The sequence below is a fragment of the Salmo salar genome, chromosome 09, assembly GCF_965601325.2.
Source record: "Salmo salar chromosome 09, fSalSal1, whole genome shotgun sequence".
NCBI lineage: Eukaryota > Metazoa > Chordata > Actinopteri > Salmoniformes > Salmonidae > Salmo > Salmo salar.
The window spans coordinates 40,382,821-40,401,747 of NC_138299.1; the positions used below are offsets into that span (position 1 = coordinate 40,382,821).

The 18,927-nt window shown below is 45.1% G+C and overlaps 1 protein-coding gene across 1 annotated transcript in view; it reads left to right on the plus strand.

Annotated features, from left to right (window-relative positions):
• The window catches only part of LOC106611323 (nesprin-1), a 139,081-nt gene that overhangs the window by 2,838 nt on the left and 117,316 nt on the right, over positions 1-18,927 (plus strand). Inside the window, exons 3-6 of the mRNA XM_082955773.1 lie at positions 9,552-9,647; positions 10,013-10,096; positions 17,309-17,401; positions 17,519-17,703. Coding sequence (XP_082811899.1) covers positions 9,552-9,647; positions 10,013-10,096; positions 17,309-17,401; positions 17,519-17,703 — 458 coding nt within the window. The remainder of the gene's footprint in view (positions 1-9,551; positions 9,648-10,012; positions 10,097-17,308; positions 17,402-17,518; positions 17,704-18,927) is intronic.

An 18,927-nucleotide genomic window follows, 5' to 3' on the forward strand; every position in this document is an offset into this window, starting at 1 on the left:
AGTGGGTTGTCACAACAACATGTTGGGTTGTCACAACAACATCTGAACCAGAAGAGACTCAGACAGAAAGAGTAAATATGACTCAGGGCAGAGATCCCTGTGTTGCTCAGTTTCTGAGCATGCCACAGTGGGCCTGCAGTATGTCTTACTGAGTCAATGTGATCCGAACAGTCAAGATGAGGAGAAAGGAATAGCATGGTCTCTGCCAAGAGGTAGAACCATAAAATATACTGCGCGACATCTTGGTCTACCGACAGCCTATTGAACAAACAATCGACCAGTCGACTAAAAGGGGTCAGACCTAATCATCGTCATCATGACTGTGTTCATAATGCGTTACAGATTATGCGCTTAATAGAAAGTGTTAGGGCGTACCATGTTTTCTTGCTGTATATTAAGCAGCCAGGTTTTACTGGCTCAGAAGCTTTAGGTAACACAGCACATTGGGCTGTCTATCTAGAGATTGGTCTTTTGTTCTGTCTGATCAAAGTGTGGATTCAAAACTTTGGAAGTCATGTAGCTGGCCATTAAGTCACTACGGAGGCCTATTCCTCATTATTCATGTTATACACACACTTCACCCCTCTCTCTCTCTCTCTCTCTCTCTCTCTCTCTCTCTCTCCTCTCCTCTCTCTCTCTCTCTCTCTCTCTCTCTCTTTCTCCCTCTCTCTTTCTCTCTCTCCCCCCTCTCTCTCTCTCTCTCTCTCTCTCTCTCTCTCTTTCTCCCTCTCTCTCTCTCTCTCTCTCTCTCTCTCTCTCTCTCTCTCACTGTCTCTCTCTCTTTCTCTCTTTCTCCCTCTCTCTCCTCTCTCTCTCTCTTTCTCCCTCTCTCTCTCTCTCTCTCTCTCTCTCTCTCTCTCTCTCTCAATTCAATTTCAATTTAAGGGCTTTATTGGCATGGGAAACATATGTTAACATTGCCAAAGCAAGTCTCTCACATTCTGTCTGTCTGTCTGTCTGTCTGTCTGTCTGTCTGTCTGTCTGTCTGTCTGTCTGTCTGTCTGTCTGTCTGTCTGTCTGTCTGTCCGTCCGTCCGTCCGTCCGTCCGTCCGTCCGTCCGTCCGTCCGTCCGTCCGTCCGTCCGTCCGTCCGTCCGTCCGTCCGTTTCTCTCTCTGTCTCTTTCTCCCTCTCTCTGTCTCTCTCTGTCTCTCTCCCTCCCTTGAATGAGTAGGTGTGTCCCAACCTTTGACTGGTACTGTATATATATTTCTCTCATGTTCTCTCTCTTTCTCTCTCTTCCTCTCTCCCCCCTCCTATCTATCTATCTATCTATCTATCTATCTATCTATCTATCTATCTATCTATCTATCTATCTATCTATCTATCTATCTATCTATCTATCTATCTATCTATCTATCTATCTATCTATCTATCTATCTATCTATCTATCTATCTATCTATCTATCTATCTATCTATCTATCTATCTATCTATCTATCTATCTATCTATCTATCTATCTATCTATCTATCTATCTATCTATCAATTACATTTCAATTTCAATTTATGGGGCTTTATTGGCATGGGAGACATTGCAGTAAATTAATCAAATCAAATCAAATTTATTTTTATATAGCCCTTCGTACATCAGCTGATATCTCAAAGTGCTGTACAGAAACCCAGCCTAAAACCCCAAACAGCAAGCAAAGCATGTGAAAGAAGCACGGTGGCTAGGAAAAACTCCCTAGGAAAAACTCCCTAGAAAGGCCAAAAACCTAGGAAGAAACCTAGAGAGGAACCAGGCTATGAGGGGTGGCCAGTCCTCTTCTGGCTGTGCAGGGTGGATATTATAACAGAACATGGTCAAGATGTTAAAATGTTAAAATGTTCATAAATGACCAGCATGGTCAAATAATAATAATCATAGTAGTTGTCGAGGGTGCAACAAGCACGTCCGGTGAACAGGTCAGGGTTCCATAGCCGCAGGCAGAACAGTTGAAACTGGAGCAGCAGCACGGCCAGGTGGACTGGGGACAGCAAGGAGTCATCATACCAGGTAGTCCTGAGGCATGGTCCTAGGGCTCAGGTCCTCCGAGAGAAAGACAGAAAGAGAGAAAGAGAGAATTAGAGAGAGCATATTTAAATTCACACAGGACACCGGATAAGACAAGAGAAATACTCCAGATGTAACAGACTGACCCTAGCCCCCCGACACATAAACTACTGCAGCATAAATACTGGAGGCTGAGACAGGAGGGATCAGAAGACACTGTGGCCCCATCCGATGATACCCCCGGACAGTGCCAAACAGGCAGGATATAACCCCACCCACTTTGCCAAAGCACAGCCCCCACACCACTAGAGGGATGTCTCCAACCACCAACTTACCGTCCTAAGACAAGGCCGAGTATAGCCCACAACGATCTCCGCCATGGCACAACCCAAGGGGGGGCGCCAACCCAGACAGGAAGACCACGTCAGTGACTCAACCCACTCAAGTGACGCACCCCTCCCATGGACGGCATGGAAGAACACCAGTAAGCCAGTGACTCAGCCCCTGTAAAAGGGTTAGAGGCAGAGAATCCCAGTGGAAAGAGGGGAACCGGCAAGGCAGAGACAGCAAGGGCGGTTCGTTGCTCCAGCCTTTCCGTTCACCTTCACACTCCTGGGCCAGACTATACTTAATCATAGGACCTACTGAAGAGATAAGTCTTCAGTAAAGACTTAAAGGTTGAGACTGAGTCTGCGTCTCTCACATTGGTAGGCAGACCATTCCATAAAAATGGAGCTCTATAGGAGAAAGCCCTACCTCCAGCCGTTTGCTTAGAAATTCTAGGGACAATTAGGAGGCCTGCGTCTTGTGACCGTAGCGTACGTGTAGGTATGTACGGCAGGACCAAATCGGAAAGATAGGTAGGAGCAAGCCCATGTAATGCTTTGTAGGTTAGCAGTAAAACCTTGAAATCAGCCCTTGCCTTAACAGGAAGCCAGTGTAGGGAGGCTAGCACTGGAGTAATATGATCACATTTTTTGGTTCTAGTCAGGATTCTAGCAGCCGTATTTAGCACTAACTGAAGTTTATTTAGTGCTTTATCCGGGTAGCCGGAAAGTAGAGCATTGCAGTAGTCCAGCCTAGAAGTAACAAAAGCATGGATTAATTTTTCTGCGTCATTTTTGGACAGAAAGTTTCTGATTTTTGCAATGTTACGTAGATGGAAAAAAGATGTCCTTGAAACAGTCTTGATATGTTCTTCAAATGAGAGATCAGGGTCCAGAGTAACGCCGAGGTCCTTCACAGTTTTATTTGAGACGACTGTACAACCATCCAGATTAATTGTCAGATTCAACAGAAGATCTCTTTGTTTCTTGGGACCTAGAACAAGCATCTCTGTTTTGTCCGAGTTTAAAAGTAGAAAGTTTGCAGCCATCCACTTCTTTATGTCTGAAACACAGGCTTCTAGCGAGGGCAATTTTGGGGCTTCACCATGTTTCATTGAAATGTACAGCTGTGTGTCGTCCGCATAGCAGTGAAATTTAACATTATGTTTTCGAATGACATCCCCAAGAGGTAAAATATATAGTGAAAACAATAGTGGTCCTAAAACGGAACCTTGAGGAACACCGAAATTTACAATTGATTTGTCAGAGGACAAACCATTCACAGAGACAAACTGATATCTTTCCAACAGATAAGATCTAAACCAGGCCAGAACTTGTCCATGTAGACCAATTTGGGTTTCCAATCTCTCCAAAAGAATGTGGTGATCGATGGTATCAAAAGCGGCACTAAGATCTAGGAGCCGAGGACAGATGCAGAGCCTTAATTAACAGTAAACATTACACTCACAAAAGTTCAAAAATAATAAAGACATTTCAAATGTCATATTTGGTCTATATACAGTGTTGTAATGATGTGCAAATAGTTAAAGTACAAAAGGGAAAATAAATACACAGAATATATATAGGTTGTATTTACAATGGTGATTGTTCTTCACTGGTTGCCCTTTTCTTGTGGCAACAGGCCATAAATCTTGCTGCTGTAATAGCACACTGTGGTATTTCACCAAATAGATATGGGAGTTTATCAAAATTTGATTTATTTTCTAATTCTTTGTGGGTCTGTGTAATCTGAGGGAAATATGTCTCTCTAATATGGTCATACATTTGGCAGGAGGTTAGGAAGTGCAGCTCAGTTTCCACCTCATTTTGTGGGCAGTGTGCACATAGCCTGTCTTCTCTTGAGAGCCAGGTCTGCCTACGGCAGCCTTAGCAAGGCTATGCTCACTGAGTCCGTACACTGAGTCCGTACATAGTCAAAGCAAAGATTTTCTTAAGTTTGGGTCAGTCACAGTGGTCAGGTATTCTGCCATTAATTTTACCTTTATTTAACTAGGCAAATCAGTTAAGAACAAATTCTTATTTTCAATGACAGCCTAGAAACAGTGGGTTAACTGCCTTGTTCAGGGGCAGAACAACAGATTTTTACCTTGTCAGCTTGGGGATTTCATCTTGAAACCTTCCTGTTACAAGTCCAACACTCTAACCACTAGGCTACCTGCCACCCCATTCTAGTTTGCTCAGTTTTTTTGTAAATTCTTTCCTTTTATCTTTTTGTTTTCTCATGATTTGGTTGGGTCTAATTGTGTTGCTATCCTGAGGCTCTGTGGGGTCTGTTTGTGTTTGTTAACAGAGCCCCAGGACCAGCTTGCTTAAGGGGCTGTTCTCCAGGTTAATTTCTCTGTAGGTGATGGCTTTGTTATAGGTTTGGGAGTCGCTTCCTTTACGGTGGTTGTAGAATATACTCCTCTTTTCTGGATTTTGATAATTAGCGGGTATCGGCGTAATTCTGCTCTGCATGCATTATTTGGTGTTTTATGTTGTAAATGTTTTATGTTTGTCCCATTTTGTGAATTCTTGGTTGGTGAGTGGACACCAGACCTCACAACCATAAAGGGTTCTATAACTGATTTAAGTATTTTTAGCCAGATCCTAACTGGTATGTCAAATTTTATGTTCCTTTTGATGGTATAGAAGGCCGTTCTTGCCTTGTCTCTCAGATCGTTCACAGCTTTGTGGTAGTTACCTGTGGCGCTGATGTTTAGGCTGAGATACAGTATGTATAGTTGTTTGTGTACTCTATGGCAATGGTGTCTAGATGGAATTTGTATTCGTGGTCCTGGCAACTGGACCTTTTTTGGAACACCATTATTTTTGTCTTGCTGATTTACTGTTAGGGCCCAGGACTGACAGAATCTGTGCAGAAGATCTAGGTGCTGCTGTAGGCCCTCCTTGGTTGGGGACAGAAGCACCAGATCATCAGCAAACAGTAGACAATTGACTTCAGATTTGAGTAGGGTAAGGCCGGGTGCTGCAGACTGTTCTAGTGTCCTCGCCAATTCGTTGATATATATGTTGAAGAGGGTGGGGCTTAAGCTGCATCTCTGTCTCACACCCCGGCCCTTTGGAAAGAAATGTGTGTGTTTTTTGCCAATTTCAACTGCACACATGTTGTTTGTGTACATGGATTTTATAATGTTGTGTGTTTTTCCCCCAACACCACTTTCCATCAATTTGTATAGCAGAACCTCATGCCAAATTGAGTCGAAAGCTTTTTTGAAATCAACAAAGCATGAGAAGACTTTGCCTTTGTTTTGGTGTATTTGTTTTTTTGTCAATTAGGGTGTGCAGGGTGAATACGTGGTCTGTCGTACGGTAATTTGGTAAAAAGACAATTTGAAGTTTACTCAGTACATTGTTTTCGCTGAGGAAATGTACGAGTCTGCTGTTAATGATAATGCAGAGGATTTTCCCAAGGTTGCTGTTGACACATATCCCCCGGTAGCTTTTGGGGTCAAATTTGTCTCCACTTTTGTGGATTGGGGTGATCAGTCCTTGGTTCCAAATATTGGGGAAGATGCCAGAGCTGAGGATGATGTTAAAGAGTTTAAGTATAGCCAATTGGGATTTGTGGTCTGTATATTTTATCATTTCATTGAGAATACCATCAACCCCACAGGCCTTTTTGGGTTGGAGGGTTTGTATTTTGTCCTGTAGTTCATTAAATATAATTGGAGAATCCAGTGGGTTCTGGTAGTCTTTAATAGTTGATTCTAAGATTTGTATTTGTTCATATATATGTTTTTGCTGTTTGTTCTTTGTTATAGAGTGTAATGGAAATTATATGATTAAAGGTTTGACTAAATTATTTCACTCAGAAACCCTATAACCTGTTGAAATGTATTGGAAATAAGGCTATAATAATGGGTTAAAAACTATATTCCAATACTGTGTGTGAGTAAGACACTGTAACCACTTCAAAAAATGAGCAGGGCAGAGTTGATAAGACCAGGAGAAGAAGCCTCCTTAAGTTAGGGAGAAAAACAACGGCCTGGGAACAGCTAGGCTGGCAAAAGATAAGGAGACAGGTGGTCTGGGTACTGTGGAAAAATACAGCCGCCTAAAGCTGGGTGGAGTTCTCTACTGGTGTGTGGTGTGTGTGTGTGTGTGTGTGTGTGTGTGTGTGTGTGTGTGTGTGTGTGTGTGTGTGTGTGTGTGTGTGTGTGTGTGTGTGTGTGTGTGTGTGTGTGTGTGTGTGAGTGTGTGTGTGCTAATATAAAAGGCTTTGTACATTATAAGGATTTCAGAGCTCTCATAAATAAACGTTTTGACCCTTGTAGGCTGGGTATCCGTCAGCTTCATTCAACCAGAATCTTATACCCTCTGGGGGTCAGACTGAGTAGTTTAATTGAAGTTCGGTTTAAGAACATTGATAACTTAATTCACGTAACATAGAGCCAAAACGATTGGAGAAGTGGTTTATCCATACATCTCCACTTTGGATAGATAACTCTTCATGTTGTTGTTTGTCTAGAGTTTTCCAATTTTCCCAGAAGTGGTTAGATTCTATGGATTCTTCAATTACATTGAGCTGATTTTTGACGTGCTGTTCCTTCTTTTTCCCTAGTGTATTTCTGTATTGTTTTAGTGATTCACCATAGTGAAGGCGTTTGCTCAGGTTTTCAGGGTCTCTATGTTTTTGGTTGGACAGGTTTCTCAATTTCTTTCTTAGGTTTTTTCATTCTTCATTAAACCATTTCACATTGTTGTTAATTTTCTTAGGTTGTCAGCTTGATATTTTTTTATTTGATAGGGAACCGGAAAGGTCAAATATACTGTTTAGGTTTTCTACTGCCAAGTTTACACCTTCACTATTACATTGAAACCTTTTGTCCAGGCGTGGGTTCTCTCGGTGCAGGTCCTTTGGGAGGGGGTCTTGCAGGTCTGGGAGGGTGTCTGCCCTCCGGGTCTTGTTGGGGGGTGTTGTTATGCTGGTCTGTTTTGTGGGTTTGTTCTGCCTGGATTGTGTGGACTAGCTCCCTGAGCTCCACCATGTCTCTCTCCAGCTCTCTCCAGCTCTCTCTCTCTCTCTCTCTTTGTCTCTCTTTGTCTCTCTTTGTCTCTCTCTCTCTCTCGCTCTCTCTCTCCCTCTCTCTCTATTTCTCTCCCTCTCTCTCTCTCTCTCTCCTCTCTCCCTCTCTCTCTCTATTTCTCTCCCTCTCTCTCTCTCTCTCTCTCTCTCTCTGTACATATATATAGACCTATAGAATAAGCCAAGTCATGATATAGGCCTCTCTCTCCAGTTCAGCCATCTACACCAGGGTTATTTTTATTTGAATCAGCTGTGTAATGCTAGGGCAAAAACTAAAACGTGCACCCAGGGGGCCCCGGGACAGTGTTTGGGAAACCCTGCTCTACTGTAACCTACTGCTACTGTATGATGGATTCAAATCTCAATTCTTATCAGATCATCTGTCAATCAGTTTATCATATCTCATCTAAACCTTTCTCGTCTGATAAGCAATGCCATTCTGAATAGATTACAATAGATCCCCTGGTGGGTGCCTGAAAGATCCCATTTTCAATATTGATTCTGAATGTAACAAAATTCCTATGACATTAGCGAGGATGAATTTATGATGGAAAGTGCTTCTCTTTCAGTTTGAACTTTCACTCTGCAGTCACGCTTTTCCCATAGTGTCCATTTCCTCTCACATTACCAAGCACTCTTCCACTGATTTACTGTTTTATGACAGTGTGTGTGTGTTTGTGCGTGCGTGATAAGTGTGTGCTTGTGTGTCTGTGTGTGTTATGACAGTGAGGAGGGAGCTTGACATGTGACTTTGTTTGTCACTTAAACCCAGGATAGGCTTGATGGTTTACCTTGTGACTCATATAAGTAGAATGACATTCTGGAAATGTGTGCTTCATGTTACCAGTCAAATAGTTGAATTTAATTTCTATATTTTAGTGGTTCTTGTTGTGGTTAGGATACTTGTAGTCACGGAGGAATACTAGCATCTACAAGTCTTTCATTGGATTCTGTCTCTGAAGCAAAGAAAACAGCACAAAAAACAGTGGAGACCTTCATTTTCACATGTGTGTGTGTTGTGTGTGTTGTGTGTGTGTTGTGTGTGTGTGTGTGTGTGTGTTGTGTGTGTGTGTGTGTGTGTGTGTGTGTGTGTGTGTGTGTGTGTGTGTGTGTGTGTGTGTGTGTGTGTGTGTGTGTGTGTGTGTGTGTGTGTGTGTGTGTGCATGCCTGCCTGTTGTGCCCCACACAGTCACAGCCAATTGCATACTGTCATCTTGTCATGCTATGTGTCAAGTTGTGAAACGAAACAGCTCAGCCTTCCAATACAATTCCTACAAAGTGCAGAGCTTAATTAATTAAAACCTTTGATTTCCAGTCAATATTCTTTGATTATTCTGTGTTTCATAAAGTAGATTGCTCTGTCCTCAGTCAGTCAGAATTCCCTCAGCTCTGATAATACATTCGTTGGATACAGTATGTTACATGAAACCACTATGCCCATCTAGGGTTAAATGGACCCATGCTCTGATTTAGCACTGAATCACACCGCCTCAGGAACGGGCACCAAGCCACCTCAGAGGATCTGAGGCACAGGCACCATCTGTAGCTAGCCAGCAAGCTGTTCGATCTGGACCCCAGCCTGTAGCTAGCCAGCAAGCTGTTCGGTCTGGACCCCAGCCTGTAGCTAGCCAGCAAGTTGTTCGGTCTGGACCCCAGCCTGTAGCTAGCCAGCAAGCTGTTCGGTCTGGACCCCAGCCTGTAGCTAGCCAGCAAGCTGTTCGGTCTGGACCCCAGCCTGTAGCTAGCCAGCAAGCTGTTCGGTCTGGACCCCAGCCTGTAGCTAGCCAGCAAGCTGTTGGGTCTGGACCCCAGCCTGTAGCTAGCCAGCAAGCTGTTCGGTCTGGACCCCAGCCTGTAGCTAGCCAGCAAGCTGTTCGGTCTGGACCCCAGCCTGTAGCTAGCCAGCAAGCTGTTCGGTCTGGACCCCAGCCTGTAGCTAGCTAGCTCTCTGCTCTCTTTTCTCCTCAACACAAGGACTGGGGGAGAATGAATGTCTTGTGTTTCTCGGATTTACATATTGAGAGATTATAGGGGATTATAATGGGATAATGAGCCTTTATTAAACTACAGTAGGTCTATAATTTGTAACAGTATACCATTTGCTATGTTCAAACAATGTTCAATGTCTAAGTCTTTTATTCGTTTCTCTGTTGACTTAAGATGTTGTCTCTTCTCTTTCCTAGTGTAAACCACCTCTAGAGGTCACCGACCTTTTCGAGGACATCAAAGATGGGGTGAAACTGTTAGCTCTATTGGAGGTGCTGTCTGGACAGAGACTGGTAAGCACTGCTCTTAATATAAACAGCCTGGCCACTGGATACTTCTGACGGGCTACAGAGTTCAGTTACATTTAATTACCACACTATAGTGTAAAGGGAGGATTCTAAAAATGTACTGTATGAATAAAGGAATTACGAATTCACAGCCAATAATCACACTGTAGTTATGTGTTATACATGCCTATTTGTCAGTCAGTGCTACTCCCTTACATTGCTGGTTGTTGTATACAGTATGTATTTGTGTTGAACTTTCTTGCTGTTTTTAATGTGAGCGCTTTGGTTGGTAAGATTTACATTGTATTTACAGTATTACTTATGGGAAATACACTTGACCTTCACTTGAACCCTCCCTCCTCTCCCCCCAGCCGTGTGAGCAGGGCCGCCAGCTGAAGAGGATCCACTGGGTGTCCAACATCGGCACCGCCCTCAGGTTCCTCGAAGGCAGGAAGGTAAGCACACCCTCAGAGTGACAACTAAGTCGTTTTCTGAAGTATTTTGTCATAGCTTGAGTTTAACATATAAACCAAAGTGCTTCTTAGCAATGTCACTAATAACTTTAGGACAAGGCTTGTGAAAAGTAGATGTACCTTTATTTAATGCTACAGTAACAGTTTGAATATGAACTATCGTTTGATAGTGTTTAGGAACATAAATACAGTGCAGTGAAAAAGTATTTGCCCCTTTTCTGATTTTGTATATTGTTGCATATTTTTGATACTGAATGTTATCAGATCTTCAACCAAAACCTAATATTAGATTAAGGAAACCTGAGTTTAGATTTATTAGGATCCCCATTAGCCGACGCCAATGGCAACAGCTAGTCTTATTGGGGTCCGATATATAGCGAAAAATACATTACAGACAAAAGACTTTACAATTTACATACATTTAAAAACATGAAAATGTAGGGTGTGTATGCATCTATTAGTTACACATACATGTCAGTACATACACACAGCAAGTAGGTCACATTTTACAAATAACTACAACAAAAAATACTTATTTGATGTATTTAATTAACAAGGTATACAACACCCAATGCCCATGTGTGAAAAAGTAATTCCCCTTGCACTCAACAACTGGTTGTGACACCTTTAGCTGCAATGACTGCAACCAAACTGCTTCCTGTAGTTGTTGATCAGTCTCTCACATCTCTGTGGAGGAATTTTGGCCCACTCTTCCATGTAGAGCAGCTTTAACTCAGCAGGATTTGTGGGTTTTCAAGCATGAACTGCTCCTTTCAAATCCTGCCACTACATCTCAATTGGGATTAGGTCTGGACTTTGACTAGGTCATTGCAAAACCTCAAATGTGTTACTTTTAAGCCATTTTCATGTAGACTTAATTGTGTGTTTTGGATCATTGTCTTGCTGCATGACCCAGATGCACTTCAGCTTCAGCTCACAGACAGATGGCCTCCTGTAGAATTCTCTGATAGAGAACAGAATTCATGGTTCCTGTGTGTAGGGAGACTGGGCAAGGGGAGGAGACGGCAGGACTTAGAAAACCAATCCACAACGACCAGGATCGTGGTGTTGCCCTGTGAGGGAGGAAGATCCGTCAGGAAGTTCACCGACAGGTGCGACCATGGCCGTTGTGGAACGGGTAGGGGTTGTAACTTCACACTGGGCAGGTGCCTGGGAGCCTTGCACTGGGCGCACCCCGAGCGGGAGGAAACATAAACCCTCACGTCCATGGCCAAGGTGGACCACCAGTACTTCCCACTAAGGCAACGCACCGTCCGACCGATGCCAGGATGACCAGAGGAGGGTGATGTGTGGGCACAATAGATCAGACGGTCGCGGACAGCAGACGGAACGTACAGACGCCCAGCTGGACACTGAGGGGGAGCGGGCTCTGTGCGTAACGCCCGCTCGATGTCCACGTCCAGCTCCCACACCACCAGTGCCACTAGGCAAGAGGCCGGAAGTATGGGAGTGTGATCCATGGACCACTCCTCTGTGTCATACATCCGGGACAGTGCGTCTGCCTTAGCGTTCTGGGAACCTGGTCTGTAGAACAGAGTGAAAACAAAATGGGTCCGGATGTACTCCAGATTGCGGTGGTCAGTCCAGATGAGGAAAGGGTGTTTAGCCCCCTCAAGCACGGCTCCTATCCCAGCTTCGGACACGTCCACCTCCACTATGAACGCCAAAGAGGGATCCGGATGAGCCAGCATGGGAGCCAAGGTAAACAGAGCCTTCAGGTGACCAAAAGCCCTGTCCGCCTCAGCCGACCACTGCAGTCACACCGGTCCCCCCCTTCAGCAGTGAGGTAATGGGAGCCGCTACCTGACCAAAACCCCGGATAAACCTCCGGTAGTAGTTGGCAAACCCTAGAAACTGCTGCACTTCCTTTACCGTGGTGGGAGTCGGCCAATTACGCACGGCTGAAATGCAGTCACTCTCCATCTCCACCCCTGAAGTGGAAATGCGGTACCCTAGGAAGGAGACGGACTGTTGGAAGAACAGACATTTCTCAGCCTTGACGTACAGGTCATGCTTCAACAGGCGACCAAGCACCCTGCACAGCAGGGACACATGCTCGGCGCGTGTAGCGGAGTATATCAGAATGTCGTCGATATACACCACTACACCCTGCCCATGCAGGTCCCGGAAAATCTCGTCAACAAAATCCTGGAAGACTGATGGAGCATTCATCAACCCATACGGCATGACTAAGGTACTCATAGTGCCCTGAGGTGGTACTAAATGCCGTCTTCCACTCGTCCGCTCCTGAGATCCAATTTTATGAAGAAGCGCGCCCGTGCATTGACTCGATCGCACTGGCAATGAGAGGCAGCGGGTAGCTGTACCTCACTGTGATCTGATTGATACTCCGATAGTTAATACATGGGCGCAGACCTCCATCCTACTTCTTCACAAGAAAGAAACTCGAAGAGGCAGGTGAAGTGGAGGGCCGAATGTATCCCTGCCCCAGGGATTCGGAGACATATGTTTCTATAGCCGCCATCTCCTCCTGTGACAGAGGATACACGTGACTCCTGGGAAGTGCTGCGTCTACAAGGACATTTATCGCACAATCCCCCCGTCGATGGGGTGGTAATTGAGTCGCCTTCTTCTTACAGAAGGCGAGAGCCAAATCGGCATATTCTGAGGGGATGCGCACGGTGGAGACCTGGTCTGGACTTTCCACCATAGTCGCACCAATGGAAACTCCCACACACCTCCCTGAGCACTCTTGTGACCACCCCTTGAGAGCCCTCTGTTGCCACGAAATAGCGGGGTCATGACAGGCCAACCAGGGTAGGCCCAGCACCATGGGAAATGCAGGAGAATCAGTAAGGAAAAGACTGATTCTCTCCTTGTGACCCTCCTGCGTAACCATGTCAAGTGGAGCGGTGGCCTCCCTAACCAGCCCTGACCCTAATAGTCGACTATCTAGGGCGTGCACAGGGAAGGGCATATCTACAGAAACAAGGGGGATCCCTAAACTATGAGCAAATGAACGGTCAATAAAATTCCCAGCTGCGCCTGAATCTACGAGCGCCTTATGCTGGGAATGCAGGGAAAACTCATGAAATTGAATTAACACATACTTGTGAGCAACAGGTGGCTCTGGGTGAGCCTGGTGCCAACTCACCTGGGGTGACACGATAGTGCCCTGCCTGCTGCCTCGACTCCCTGAGGAACCCCCCCAGCACCGACCAGCAGTGTTCCCTCTGCGGCCACAGATGGTGCAGGGAATGGCCCCTCCTCCGGTTGCCCTAAGTGCAGCACCTCCCAGCTCCATGGGTGTCGGAGCGGAGGTGCTGGGTGATGGAACTGACAGGTCCCGATCCGGACGTCCGCGGGCAGTCAGCAGGTTGTCCAGCCGGATGGGCAGGTCCACCAGCTGGTCCAACATGAGGATGGTGTCTCGGCAGGCCACCTCCCGATGGACGTCCTCGCGCAGACTATACCGGTAGTGATCAATCAGGGCCCTGTCATTCCATCCCACGCTGGTGGCCTGGGTCTGGAAGTCCAATGCAAAATCCTGAGCGCTCCGCTTCCCCTGCCTCAGGTGGAACAGTCGTTCACCCGCCGCTTCACCCTCAGGCGGGTGGTCGAAAACTGCCCGAAAGCGGCGGGTGAACTCTGCGTAATGGTCCGACGCCACGTCTCCTTCAGTCCATACGCCGTTTGCCCACTCCAGGGCTTTGCCTGAGAGGCAGGAGACGAGGGCGGACATGCTCTCACGTTCCAAAGGAGCCAGGTGGACGGTCGCCAGTTAGAGCTCCGGCTGTAGTTGGAATCCTTGGCATCCGGCAGCCGTCCCATCATACTCCCTCGGGAGCGCGAGCCGAATCCCGCTGGGACTGGGTGAAGGAGGGGTGGACAGTGGGGTTGACGGTAGTTGGGCTGGTGGAGGCACTGAAAATCCTCCTCCTCTCTTCCAACGATCCATCGTCTACAGCACGTGATCCATGGCGGTTCCCAGACGTTGCAACATGGTCGCATGCTGCTGGTTGTACTCTTCTACAGCCACAGGGAAGGCGTCTGCTCCTGCTGACTCCATTCGTTCAGGTGAGTTATTCTGTTAAGAGGTCTGTGTGTAACTTGTGTCGAGGAGTCAGGCGCAGGACAGCAGATATGAGTAACAAACATAATTTACTCAAAAATAGGCAAATACAATACAAATAAGCAAGCCCACAATAATGGACCGTATAACATACAAACAATTACTCACAAACAAACACGGGGGAACAGAGGGTTAAATAATGAACAAGTAATTGGCGAATTGAAACCTGGTGTGTAAGACTAAGACAAAACAAATGGAAAATGAAAAGTGGATCGGCGATGGCTAGAAGGCCGGTGACGTCGACCGTCGAACGTCGCCCGAACAAGGAGCGGGACCGACTTCGGCGGAAGTCGTGACAGTAACTGCTTTATATAAAAGTTCCATGTATATAAAATGTGTATGCGATTTGGTCCTGCCGTACATACCTACACGTACGCTACGGTCACAAGACGCAGGCCTCCTAATTGTCCCTAGAATTTCTAAGCAAACGGCTGGAGGTAGGGCTTTCTCCTATAGAGCTCCATTTTTATGGAATGGTCTGCCTACCAATGTGAGAGACGCAGACTCAGTCTCAACCTTTAAGTCTTTACTGAAGACTTATCTCTTCAGTAGGTCCTATGATTAAGTATAGTCTGGCCCAGGAGTGTGAAGGTGAACGGAAAGGCTGGAGCAACGAACCGCCCTTGCTGTCTCTGCCTTGCCGGTTCCCCTCTTTCCACTGGGATTCTCTGCCTCTAACCCTTTTACAGAGGCTGAGTCACTGGCCTACTGGTGTTCTTCCATGCCGTCCATGGGAGGGGTGCGTCACTTGAGTGGGTTGAGTCACTGACGTGGTCTTCCTGTCTGGGTTGGCGCCCCCCCCCCCCCCCCCCCTTGGGTTGTGCCATGGCGGAGATCGTTGTGGGCTATACTCGGCCTTGTCTTAGGACGGTAAGTTGGTGGTTGGAGACATCCCTCTAGTGGTGTGGGGGCTGTGCTTTGGCAAAGTGGGTGGGGTTATATCCTGCCTGTTTGGCCCTGTCCGGGGGTATCATCGGATGGGGCCACAGTGTCTTCTGATCCCTCCTGTCTCAGCCTCCAGTATTTATGCTGCAGTAGTTTATGTGTCGGGGGGCTAGGGTCAGTCTGTTACATCTGGAGTATTTCTCTTGTCTTATCCGGTGTCCTGTGTGTATTTAAATATGCTCTCTCTAATTCTCTCTTTCTCTCTTTCTGTCTTTCTCTCGGAGGACCTGAGCCCTAGGACCATGCCTCAGGACTACCTGGTATGATGACTCCTTGCTGTCCCCAGTCCACCTGGCCGTGCTGCTGCTCCAGTTTCAACTGTTCTGCCTGCGGCTATGGAACCCTGACCTGTTCACCGGACGTGCTTGTTGCACCCTCGACAACTACTATGATTATTATTATTTGACCATGCTGGTCATTTATGAACATTTTAACATTTTGACCATGTTCTGTTTTAATATCCACCCTGCACAGCCAGAAGAGGACTGGCCACCCCTCATAGCCTGGTTCCTCTCTAGGTTTCTTCCTAGGTTTTTGGCCTTTCTAGGGAGTTTTTCCTAGGGAGTTTTTCCTAGCCACCGTGCTTCTTTCACATGCTTTGCTTGCTGTTTGGGGTTTTAGGCTGGGTTTCTGTACAGCACTTTGAGAATATCAGCTGATGTACGAAGGGCTATATAAAAATAAATTTGATTTGATTTGATTTGATTTATGCAAAATGTGTATGCATTTTGTATATGTAAAATGTATTTGGAAAATGTATATGTAGCATAAAAGCTGTAAGAAAACAAAATATATATTTGTCCTCCGAAGAGGGGGGGTTAATAAAAAAAATTGAAAGAAAATAAAAGTCTTGATGATCATCCAGGTGCTTCCAGGTGCTTTTTGGCAAACTTGAGTCACCTTTTTGGACGAGATGGGTCCCATTATATCTGGCGAAAAAAACAAACTCAGGTTCCCTTAATCTAATATTAGGTTTTGGTTGAAGATCTGATAACATTCAGTATCAAAAATATGCAAAAATAGAGAAAATCAGAAAGGGGGCATCTACTTTTTCACGGCACTATAGATAAATGAAGGCTCTGCATGAAGAGATGATTCTATGCAAGGCCCTATGGATGGAACATCCTGTCTCAGTTTGTATTTCTTTGTGGCATATCTCTTATTGTAACCCTCTCTCACCATGCCTGACCTCTGACCTCAGTCTGTGTACCGAGGATCCCCGGTCAGTGGCTGCCTGTAAAACACACATATACTCTATGCATTCCTCTTGTTTGATGCACGGTGTATATTCCTAGATATTCTTTGGTTGAGCCATTCTTTTCCTCATAGTGCATCTTGATTACTGTTGTGCCACCAACCAGTTGCTTTAAAACTTTCATGCATTTTGTATGTATTTTGACTCAAACTTTGGAGTCAAATCTTTCTTTCCTTCCTTCTTCTTCTTCCAACCTTTGTGAAATAGTAGTAAAAAAAAGAAGGAAAAAGGAGAAAATAGTTCAATGCCGATTCAAAGTTTGTTGTGATGATATTCAATACATTGGCTTTATTGTTACTGTCCTGTTAAATTGAGCATGCAGCCAGAACGTGTCAGTGTTTTTAACTTTGTTTCCATTGAACATGGCATACAAATAAAGGCATTTTAATTCATTATATGAAGCTTGCCTTGGTCCTCCTTTCTTTTTGATGAGTAGGGTACATCTTTAATTTTCCTCAGTTGAGCTTAGCTGTTTCTGCCTCACATGGTTCTGCTCTATAAATGCCTAATATCAGATTGTTATTTGGGTTGTTAATTGGATTCGTTCTGACATTCTTGATTTCTTGTTTCTAGTTTTTTATTATTTAATATTTGTGTACTTGTTTGGCATTTTACTGCACTTTTAGGTATTTGGTATTTGGTATTTTATTAGGGTCCCCATAAGCTGTTGAAAAAGCAGCAGCTAGTAACCCAAGCATTTCGCTGCACCCGCTATAACATCTGCTAAACTGTGTACTTGGCCCCACTCAATCAACAAATGCCTTTATTTGTTAAAGATTCATTCAGAATGCACCCATGTATAAATATCTGCATTTCCCAGAAAGTTCATTTTATGACAGGTTTTGAATTGCAGTTCAATTTTGGTTTTCTTTCCTAACAGATCAAGTTAGTCAACATCCATGCCACTGACATAGCAGACGGTCGACCATCCATTGTCCTGGGGTTGATATGGACTGTCATCCTCTACTTCCAGGTAATGTGTTGTTGTATCTGCAGGAGAACACTATTGGGGTCCAGGTAGAACCCTTGTGTTGGATGTTGCCATGGTCACTCGCAGCAATGTTTTCTCTAATTCCTGACCCTCTGTCAGATCGAGGAGTTGACCAGTAACCTGTTAGCCCTGGAGGCCCTGTCCAGCAGTACCTCCTCAGTGGACAGCATGGCCAGTAACTCAGAGACAGGCAGTCCCGCCTTGAAGAGGGAGGTTGTACCCAAGAAGTTCCAGGGCAACGCCAAGAAGGCCCTCCTCAGATGGGTACAGAGCACCGCTGCCAAGTATGTACATTATGCCACTGTAACTATTGCCCCAGTATGTACATTATGCCACTGTAACTATTGCCCCAGTATGTACATTATGCCACTGTAACTATTGCCCCAGTATGTACATTATGCCACTGTAACTATTGCCCCAGTATGTACATTATGCCACTGTTACTATTGCCCCAGTATGTACATTATGCCACTGTTACTATTCCCCCAGTATGTACATTATGCCACTGTAACTATTGCCCCAGTATGTACATTATGCTACTGTAACTATTGCCCCAGTATGTACATTATGCTACTGTAACTATGGCCCCAGTATGTATATTATGCTACTGTAACTATGGCACCAGTATGTACATTATGCTACTGTAACTATGGCCCCAGTATGTACATTATGCCACTGTAACTATTGCCCCAGTATGTACATTATGCTACTGTAACTTTGGCCCCAGTGTGTACATTATGTTACTGTAACTATTGCCCCAGTATGTACATTATGCTACTGTAACTATTGCCCCAGTATGTACATTATGCTACTGTAACTATGGCCCCAGTATGTACATTATGCTACTGTAACTTTGGCCCCAGTGTGTACATTATGCTACTGTAACTTTGGCCCCAGTATGTACATTATGCTACTGTAACTATGGCCCCAGTGTGTACATTATGCCACTGTTACTATTGCCCCAGTATGTACATTATGCCACTGTAACTTTGGCCCCAGTATGTACATTATGCTACTGTAACTATGGCCCCAGTATGTACATTATGCCACTGTAACTATTGCCCCAGTATGTACATTATGCTACTGTAACTATTGCCCCAGTATGTACATTATGCTACTGTAACTATTGCCCCAGTATGTACATTATGCTACTGTAACTATGGCCCCAGTATGTACATTATGCTACTGTAACTTCGGCCCCAGTGTGTACATTATGCTACTGTAACTTTGGCCCCAGTATGTACATTATGCTACTGTAACTATGGCCCCAGTGTGTACATTATGCCACTGTTACTATTGCCCCAGTATGTACATTATGCCACTGTAACTATGGCCCCAGTATGTACATTATGCTACTGTAACTTTGGCCCCAGTGTGTACATTATGTTACTGTAACTATTGCCCCAGTATGTACATTATGCTACTGTAACTTTGGCCCCAGTGTGTACATTATGTTACTGTAACTATTGCACCAGTATGTACATTATGCTACTGTAACTATGGCCCCA